The following is a 9,684-nucleotide window of genomic DNA, read 5'->3' as shown; positions in this document are numbered from 1 at the left end:
TTAAGGGTAGCTGGGTTTAAAGTCTGACAGGTTACCAGTATTGTTTCAGGCATGTTATCTGTAAGCATAGCCTGGTATTTAGTAAGTCAGCTTCCGGTCTTGGACCTGGTGTGAAGTCACTACAGTAAGGGACTGTCTTGAGTGAGCTTTGAGGCTCCTTTTACCAGGAGGGCTGTTGTATGCTTGCCTAAAGCCTCTCCTTGTAATTGTATATCCATAGAGGTGGCTTCTAGGATAAATTTACCTATGTAGGATGAAACCATTAAGAAACGAAACCATTAAGAAAAGCTCTTTGAGGTCTAGCCTTAATATCTTAACAAGGAATCACTGGCAAGTGGGGGAAAACTTGTCAAGAGATAAAGGTACCCCCAAGTCACATCCATTCCAATCACAAGGAAAGTGGGGTCATCCATGATCTCCACAAGCTCATAGTTAACCCTATGGAGTGGGGTATGCTCTGGCTTTTTATGGAGCAATTTCACCATCCCAGCCACATAGAACTGGTCAAGGTGATAGCCATGTTATACAATTGTTGGGGAATCATCTTATTTCCCAGTTGTTTCCCCCATGGGTCCTGTTACTAGCCCCACAGAATAAAAAGCATGAAGATGATCTATACATGAGCTATTGTATAGAAAAAAAAGCTATTTCTCTGAAGTTTAAGTTGTCTAGCTTAAATCATTTAACGACAATCAGATTTAGAATTTAACATCAACAAAGGTGTGTTATTTAAACATTAATTTCTCTCTCTAAAATAACCCTCATTTCCAGAGATAGCCAAATCAGGACTATTTTTTGCAAAACAAGTCCAATTTTAAACTTGGCATAATTATTTACATAAGCTCAGCAAAAATAGCTACTGCATATCAATCTTTCAGAATCTGCTTTGCTGGAACTCTTATATAAGGAATCTCCAGGATGAACATTTAGTAGCCTCTCCAGGCCAGAAGCCAAGCCAAGTACTTGCCATCAGACATGCCTGCGATACCTGTAGATTTGGGCAGATTCCTCTTCACAAGGTCCCCAATATATCCTGAGATTCCTGCACCTGCCAGGAAGTGACATTCTTTACTCACCTGGTGAGGCTTCTGGGAACTCTAAGCAAGGTATCGGGCCAACATTTCCAAGGGGCTTTATGGCTCCAGGTTTCATGAAGTCCACCTTAGTTCCTTAAAGCTGTTCAGTCATATCTGAGTCTATGCATGTCTCTCAAATATGACATTCCAGTCAAAGCCTTGGTAAAATAACCAATGTTTCCAGTGGTGTCCTGTTACAAGAACAGATTCTTACTGAACTTATGCAAATGATTATGATTGCCGTGAAGAAAGAATACTTACTGAGACCTTTTTAATTTCAGAGGGTTCAGGTAGAGAGAAAAGTTAAATGCTTTTATTTGCTTTATTATTTCTGTATTATCACTGATGTCTTAAGAGAAAGTTTCCTCATCTGGAAGAGCAATATTAGAGAATCAGTAATGTTTTAAAGAGTCACAACACTATCATCTTTTAGTTTTAGTCCCATGTTACAAATTCTTGCTTAGTTTGAATGGACCTTTAGTTAGTTCTGGAAATTCTTACCCATTTCAGTTTTAGGATTCTATAAAGATATTGAATACCTGTATTTGTCCTTTGTATGAATCTCTTTGAAGATGAAACTCATTTTACAAGAGAGTAAGAACCATTATAAATAAAAACACAGGACATGGTTAGAGATCTGATGAGATCAGAGTTTACAATATAGCTGGCCAGGAAATCAGGTTATTTCTGTAACACGTAACACTTCAATGCCAGAAGAAGAAAGTAATGACCTTCTAACATCACAGCTTTAGAACTGCATTATCTCTAGAAGAGTTACACCATTTACCCAAATGCAACTGAAGGCTCATCATTTAACAGTACTTCCAGAGTAACATAGCGTACCAAAGAAAAAGGCCTATTGAGTTAGAGACACTTCATTTACAATTTAATCTTGGTAAAGTTTGTTAAAAGCTTAAAATTATAGCACATGCCTGAATGGGATTACAGATTACAATAATGAAGGTGACAGTAAGATTTGAAAGGCAAATACATAGGGTTCTATAGTTGTTAGCAAAAGTTAGCTCCTTTAATATTGAGAAGTTAACTAAGTGATTGAAGACCTGATTATGACAAAACACAAACTGTTTTCTGGAGAAGAAAAGTGTACATTTTCTTATCCAGAGCGGTTGAACAATTCAAGAAAACTTTTTCTCAACAGGAGAGAGCAGACTTACGTATCTTATACCACTGTATTTTAAAATTCCATTCATTTCAATCTTAGTCCGTCTTGACCACACCTAAAATTCGTTTCCAAGGATTTCCTTCTATAACTTTTTTTTTTTTTTTTAAGATTTTATTTGACAGAGAGAGAGACAGCCAGCGAGAGAGGGAACACAAGCAGAGGGAGTGGGAGAGGAAGAAGCAGGCTTCCAGTGGAGGAGCCTGGTGTGGGGTTCAATCCCGGAACGCCAGGATCACGCCAGGATCACGCCCTGAGCCGAAGGCAGACGCTTAACGACTGCGCCACCCAGGCGCCCCTCTACAACTTTCTTTTGCATTCTGATTTTATCCCATGCCATCTTTCCAACCAACCAGTCTTGGGACAAAATTACCTTTTACCTTCAACAAAAAAATGCATTTCCATTCCTTATTCTTCTTAACCATCTCCTACTTTTCTACATACAGAGTTGCTTCCTTTATTTCCATCAGCCTTCTTTACTTAGTAGAGTTTTTTTTTTTTTTTTTTTTTTTAGAAACCTCAGTCTCCAGTGAAAACTAAGTAGTAACCAACTGCAAACTGTTACACCAGAATTCTTTAGATGGCAAATTTATGAACCAATTAATCACAAAAATATTTACCAACACATTTATCCTTAGGGTTGTTTTTTTTTTTTTTTTTTTTTTCCAACAAGAAGTCAAAAGCACAAACCTACATACAGTAATGCTTTAGCACTTTATCCTGTTTGGAAAGACCTACATGATCAATGAATTCATCCAAGCAAACTTTGAAGATTCAGGTTATCAGACTTTGAAAGCTATTTTAACAGTTACCCATGAAAACTTTGATGAGACAATTACCCATCATTTTAGTCATCATTTTACTAACAACTCACAACAAAAGTAACAAGTATGTTTGACTTTTAGTAAACCTCAAGAGTAAGTTTCACATCCTATCTTTAACAAACTTAACTCAGTTTAATATACTGAATTATGTTCCACCTGGACCCTCCCCATTGTCAATTTTTACCTGAGACACTGGTGGGGAAATACTGGAGTGGGTGGTGAAGTACAGGGGGTGCTCTTCTTGCTCCTTGATGGGGGGGAGCAGCCATGGTGCAGGAGGCACCGAGGATGGTACATAATCCAATTATGCAGGCTGTACCCAAGGTGGTGCACAAAGAAGGGGGGAAAGGGAGACAGTAGAGGAAGAGTGCTGCCAGAAGGCAGAGAAAGGGTTCCCCGTTTTAGAGCTCATCAGCTCCAACAGAGGAGCAGATGCCGTGTTTCCCCGCCAACAAGGGGGATTAGGCAGTCCTTGCTGGGCCAGACACGACAGGGAATTTTCCCAAAACAAAGGGAGTTGGGGCAGCTGCTGGGGAATATTCCTTAAAGTCCCAGTCCCGAAGTATACTAACCACAGATGGCTCCAGTTACAGCCATTAACCCAGGAAATGAGAGGAGGAGATGCCCCCACATCTGTTAGAAGGAACAGTGAGAAAGATGACAGTCAAAGAGTCCCCTTTTTGTGGGATGACCTGTGTTTCCTCCAGCAACCTGGGTTTACTTGGAGGCGGCCTGTTTAGAGAACTATCATCCAATATGTCAGGAGAGAGTAACTGACCCATTTGGGCAAACACATTCTGCAAGAGGCCCTTGGGTTGGAGTCCTGGTGTAGAGCAATGAAGGCCTAGGTACGAGCATGAAGGTACCCTAGGTCCGTCTGCCCTGTTCCTTACAGAAGGGATCTGGCAGATCCCACTGCAGTAGAGTTTTAGGAGTTAAAGTACTTTCCTAAATTTTGCAATCCAAATTGTTTCCAATGGGTTAAAAGGCATCCCAGGGAGAACCCTTAGGAAGCAGCTCCCATCCCATGCTAGAGAGAGTCCATTACCAAAGAAAATCCCCTCCTGACTCCTGGGTGGTATCCCACATGCAGCATATGTCAAAGTGATCCAAGGCGTCCCTTAAAATTGCTATTATCACTGCCACCCTTAAAGGCCCCTGTAGGAAAGAGGCCTGCCCTCCCCCCCTTCCCCATTGCATCCTAGGCTGCAGATGGGTGCCTGGAGTATGGCCTGAAATACCATACCTTGAAGGTCGTGCCATGAAGGTCATGCCTTTTTTTTGCCTTGCCTTGAAAGTGCATTTTAACTTTGCTTTCAAGGTCATGCCTTACCTTGCCTTTAAGAACTCGATGCTTTTAACCCATGGTGGACACTAGAAAAATCTGGCAAGGAAAAATACTCCATTCTGTAATTTAAGTAGTTAGTAGGGGACACTAACGGTAAACAGTAAAGATAGAAATCCATCATGGTCTAAGCCAACATTCCAACACATATGGTCCTTACAGCTAACTTCTCTAGGAAATGGTCCCTGGTGGGTTGTAATTCCATCAGGTACTGGTTCCGGCCGGCTCCAAGTGGAGGTCCCGTGGCCAGAAGTGGCTAGATCAGGGATGTGGAAAGGATAACATTAGATCATGTCCCATGCCCAAGACAGACGATTTTGTGTATGCACAGCAGTAAAGAGAGGGCATCAAGTTTCTGGGTATTACCATCCTGGCCAGGGTACTAACTTCCAGCCAAAATGCAGGCTTTCTCCTCCCCATAGTAGCCATGGGCTAGAGGATTACAGCCTGACCTATCAACATGAACATGTTCCAGTAAGACAGTATTCCTTGTAGAGCCCCTGGAATGAGAGTAAAGGAAGAGGAGAGAAGTACTCACCAATTTTGCACCGAAGCCCAAGAGTCCAGATGTAAAGATTCAAAGCCCACGTTTGCGGCTTTGGACTATAGGTGAGGTTCGATGGGGTGGAGTCTGGAGCCGATGACCAAGAAAGAATTCTTGAGATGCTTTTGGTGCTAAATGGTGGTTTATTAAAGCATGGGGACAGGACCCATGGGCAGAAAGAGCTGCTGCCCTGGGTTGTAAGGGGTGGCTGATTATATACTATGGGGTTGGGGGAGGTAAGGAGAAAGGGAGGTTGAAAAAGTACTTTCATATGTTAAAGACTCACAGAATACTATAGGCCTTACCATTGTCAAGCTTGTCTACCCCTCTAGTAAGGCATTAACATGAAGGTAGTTGGGAACCTCCTGGAGGCTGCAGATTATAAGGCCATTTAATTGTATCTCCATTTCCTTCTGGAAGCCAGGTTATTGATAGAAATGTTTTGTTCTTGTAGATCACTAAGACATTTGTAAACTGAGGGACTGAAGTCTTGCAGGGTTGTGGTCTCTATAGTTAACTAGTTCTTTTTCCTTTAGGGCAGCCAGGAGTGCCTGAGGAAAGTCACAAACATGGGGGGGGGGCGGTTTGCAGGTCATCAGTTTCTGCTTTGTCCTCAGCTTGCCTTCTGTTCCCTCATCAGTAGGACTATTTAGCCTTCCTTGTGGAAGCACTTTCCATTGAAACTGCCTGGAGGGTTCTGTAAAATTACCACTAGGGATAGTGAAAGCAAAGTGGGGACAATCCTGTTGGTGCAAGTGGAATTGTATAGAAACAGTCTTGGTAAATCAGTGAAAGGCCAGTTTAGGGGCACCATATTGGGAGAAGGGAATCCTGGTTGGAGTGGTCCCGCAGGCTAATTGCTGCACTGGCCGCTCTTAAGTCTGTAAGCAGTTGCCATTTTCCAAACTTCTTTTTGATCACAGAAACTGGTGAATTCCAAGGACTAAAGGATTCCTCTGTTATGTCCTTTTTGAAGCTGCTCTTGAACTAAACCTTGTAAAGCCTCTACCTTTTCTTTAATGGCCACTGCTCGATCCCAATGGGGTGCTAATCCTTCCACGGTTAGAGGATTGGTTTTGGAGGACCCATTGGAGGTCGAGCAGTGGCCCCTATGAAAAAGGCAAATGGGTATTCATTTTCTTTCTAGGGGGAGGTCATCATAAATAATGCCTCCCACTGTTGGAGTAAACCCTGGCCCCATAAATTAATAGGAATGTCTACTACGTAAGGTTGATAAGGTTGAACATATCTCCTTTTGTCCCTCGGGTCCCTTGCAAGGAAGGATATGAAGACTCTCGTTTACACTGTTGGCTTGTCCTAAACCAGAGGTAGTTACTGCTCCAGGGCCCAAGGGCCATTTTTTAGGCCAATTATTGGTTCCAATAATAGATATATCTGCATCAGTATTAAGTCCATGAAAGGCCTTAACCTGTATTTTTATGTAGCAAGTCAGTTTTTCTCTAAAAATTAGCAGATATACTCCCGATCGACCAGTACTCCCAAAACCTGTGTCACCGCGCATTTGATTTTTAAAATTTCCCTTCATGTATGGCAATAGCATCAACTGTGCTGTGCGGTCTCCTTTTAAGAGAATTCATACGGGGTATTTGAAGACATTAAGACCATGATTTCTCCTTTACATTCTGAGTTAATGACTCCTGTAAGAACCAGCAGACCTTCTTTAGTTAAACTAGATCGCCCCAAAACTAGTCCTACTGTGTCATTCCGTAAGGGGCGAAAACAGCCTGTAGGAACCTTTTGGGGAGTCTGATTTGGTAGCAATAGGAAGTTTTCTCTGCACAGAAGGTCGAGTCCAGCGCTCCCCGGTGTGGCATGTAACAGATCTAAAATTGTCTGAGACTGAAGTTGGGGTGTGCCCCCTTTGGGTTCAGGGCTGAGGGCTTGCCTTGTGAACCCTTTCCCTGCAGGGCAGTACCATCTTTATGAAATTTAGAGCGGCACTGATTAGCCCAATGATTCCCCTTTTTACATCGGGGGCAAAGACTGGGAGAATTATTATTTCGATTGTTTCTTCCCATTGTATTTTTATTCTTAAGATGGCATTGGGCACGAGTATGCCCATTTTTTCCACAATTGAAGCATCGTCCCTTGAAAGTATTTGTTGTTAAGGCTGCCATGGCCTGAGCTAGCAAGTCAGCTTTGTAAGTCTCGGTGCCTACACCTTGGCACAATTTGATGTAATCAGCGAGTGTGCCTTTTCCTTTAAAAGGGGCTATAACTTTTTTACAATCTGAGTTTGCATTTTCATAGGCCAATAATTGTAATAGTGTGTCTGCAGCTTCTGTATTATTAATCTGTCTCTTAATAGCTTCCTGTAACTGCGCTATGAACTCGGTATAAGGCTCCTTAGCTCCTTGAAAAATCTTTTGAAAAGAGACATTAGCTGTGGATTTAGACTCAATTTTTTCCCAAGCACATAAGCAACATCTGCAAAGCTGTTCTATGGCCTGATCATTCATCTGCATTTGTTCCTGTACTTGACTCCAGGGTCCTACCCCCATCAATTGTTCTAGAGAGATGGGGACATTATTAGCTCGATTATGATTCGCAGCAGTCTCCCCGTGATCTTGCCACCATGTGCGAAATTGTACGAACTCCCCGGGGGATAGGACGGTTTTTGCTAACAAAGACCAGTCCCTAGGAATTAATCGGTTACCTTCTGCAACACCCTGAACAATGCCCAAGGTAAAGGGCGAATTAATACCGTAATTTTGAACTGCCTGTTTTAACTCTTTGAGAGCTTTAAAGGGAAATGGCTCAGGCCTGGCCTCATATATTCCTTCCGGTGGTTAGGATCTACTCTGGGAGCCAAATGTTCCTTACAGTTACAGGGATAGCGAATTGTAGAGCATCTGAATCTCCTTGTTGTTTAGCTAAAAGTAGGCCTTTTTGAACCACTGAAAGCGAGGATTGAGACTGTTCTTTATATGGCGGAGCCTTTGCCTGCTTCTGCGAAAGGCAAATACTATTTCTGTTTGTAAGTGAAGGTGGCGGTGGTAAACTGTCCATTTCTAGGGGGGATGGGGGGAACAGGTTCTACTTTTCCTCCTTCTGGGACAGCGTATTCAGGTCCTGTTGATGACTCATCTTTATCACTATGACTCTCAAGTTCAGTATCACTCTCTGAGTCTGGAGTTTGAAGTGCTTCCAAAATAGAGCGAATCAGGGACCAGGTAGACCAAATAGTAAGGGGAATAGGCTTTCCTCGAGCATGCTGTTGTTTAAGTTCATGTCCTACTTTTTCCCATGTTTGCAGGTCTAGGGTCCCTGGCTTGGAAAGCCATGAGCAGTATTCTTCAATGACTTTTAGTAATTCAAAAAGTCTGCCCTCGCTAACCCTACCTCCTGCCGCTCTTAGGAGTTGCCACAAAAGACATACGTAAAGGTGATAACAATCCGTGCTCTCAGAATTACCCATACCCTGCGAAAAGTACCCACGACTCACCAGCAGGCAATGTGCAAGGCCTTGCTTCTCTGTCGGGGCTCCTTCTCCGTCGTCGTTTCCGGTCCCTTTTCAGAGCCCACTTGCCACGGAACGGTAGCAATTCAAAGAAGAATGAGGCACAAAGAACGACGCACAGACAAGTTAACTGTAAAAGAAACAGGGAGCAGGGGACAACCAGAAGAAACGCACTCGTCCCGAGTAGCTCCAGCCTCGCTTATTTATTGGTGTAGGATAATCAAAAGTAATCAAAGGCAGCCTCGAAGCTTATAGTACATCAAGGTCGAGCAAACAAAGCAAAACATATTCTTATCTATGTTTCTAAGGGCCCTGCGGGTTATCAGCAGGAACAATCAGGTATCTGGGTGGGCGACATTCCCCCCGGAGCAGTCCAGGCCACCCAGCTGCTCATCCTCTGACGTCTATGCCAGATCCCGCAGGGCTCGCAAACACGTTTTTCTCCTATATTTTTAGCATAAGCTCTCGGCTGGGGCCGCTACACTCTACTACTTTACAATGCATGTATTTTGGGAGACATTCTCTGTATAACATAGCCCTCCATTTCAAATTTTTTATATTCATGTATCATGCAATTTTAGGGAATTATAAACTGCATCAACAACAGTTACAACATTGCAAACCCTTTTCACGTAGGTACTTCAGCTATTACCAAATTCTGCCCAGGAGACCATCCATCAAGAGCGTAATGCCAGCCACATTCACCAGGTCTAAATACTACCAAGTCTCTAAGATCTCTGCTTGCCCAGCTTTTGTTCAATGGTCTCCCTTCAGTGTGGGTTGGATTTATTGACTCAAACGGAACTGAAGGGATAGGATATCAATTCTGAGGTTAGAGTGTTAAAAGCTAGTGGCTTCCTTGTTGAGCACCCTCTCTCTCTCCCACCTCTCTTTTGCTCTAACTGCTCACTTAGAAAGAACAGATGCCACATCTGTCGTGAGTCAGTCCCGTGAAAAGGCCACCTGAAAGGAACTATGAGAGAACTTAGAAACATGTCCCCCTCTCCCCAACCACAGTGCAGCCTTCGCCAGGCAGCTTGACTGCAACATGAAAAATTTCAGACTAGAATCACCCACCAAAGCTCCACTCAGATTCCTGACCATGAGAAAATGTGATAATAAATGTTTATTGCTTTAAGTGCCTAAATTTAGAGGTAATTTTAAGTGATATGGTTCGAAATCACATAGTTCTCTAGAGACAAAAATGGATTGCTGAAATATTTGTAATTTTTTT

At 42.8% G+C, this 9,684-nt stretch overlaps 1 protein-coding gene across 1 annotated transcript; it reads right to left on the bottom strand.

Annotated features, from left to right (window-relative positions):
- Positions 1-6,813: 6,813 nt before the first annotated feature.
- LOC148110634 (endogenous retrovirus group K member 24 Gag polyprotein-like) lies at positions 6,814-8,408 on the bottom strand. The gene is made up of 2 exons (XM_087865940.1): positions 8,031-8,408; positions 6,814-7,659 (listed from the first exon to the last, which is right to left on the bottom strand). Exons 1-2 carry the CDS (start codon positions 8,406-8,408, stop codon positions 6,814-6,816), a joined length of 1,224 nt encoding a protein of 407 aa, XP_087722066.1.
- Between the last annotated feature and the right edge of the window lie 1,276 nt (positions 8,409-9,684).

The sequence above is a fragment of the Ursus americanus genome, chromosome 2 (genome assembly GCF_024610735.1).
Source record: "Ursus americanus isolate L20-20 chromosome 2, mUrsAme1.1.p, whole genome shotgun sequence".
Classification (NCBI taxonomy): Eukaryota; Metazoa; Chordata; class Mammalia; order Carnivora; family Ursidae; genus Ursus; species Ursus americanus.
Note: the sequence above shows the minus strand (reverse complement) of the source record. Positions and strands in the feature narration are given on the sequence as shown.

Excerpts from the sequence above, each read along its gene's own strand:
- LOC148110634 (XM_087865940.1), bottom strand. The coding sequence starts at position 8,408 with ATGGGTAATTCTGAGAGCACGGATTGTTATCACCTTTACGTATGTCTT. Across the intron at positions 7,660-8,030 it reads CTGTCCCAGAAGGAGGAAAA|GGTGTTGCAGAAGGTAACCG; the intron begins GTAGAACCTGTT and ends GGCATTGTTCAG.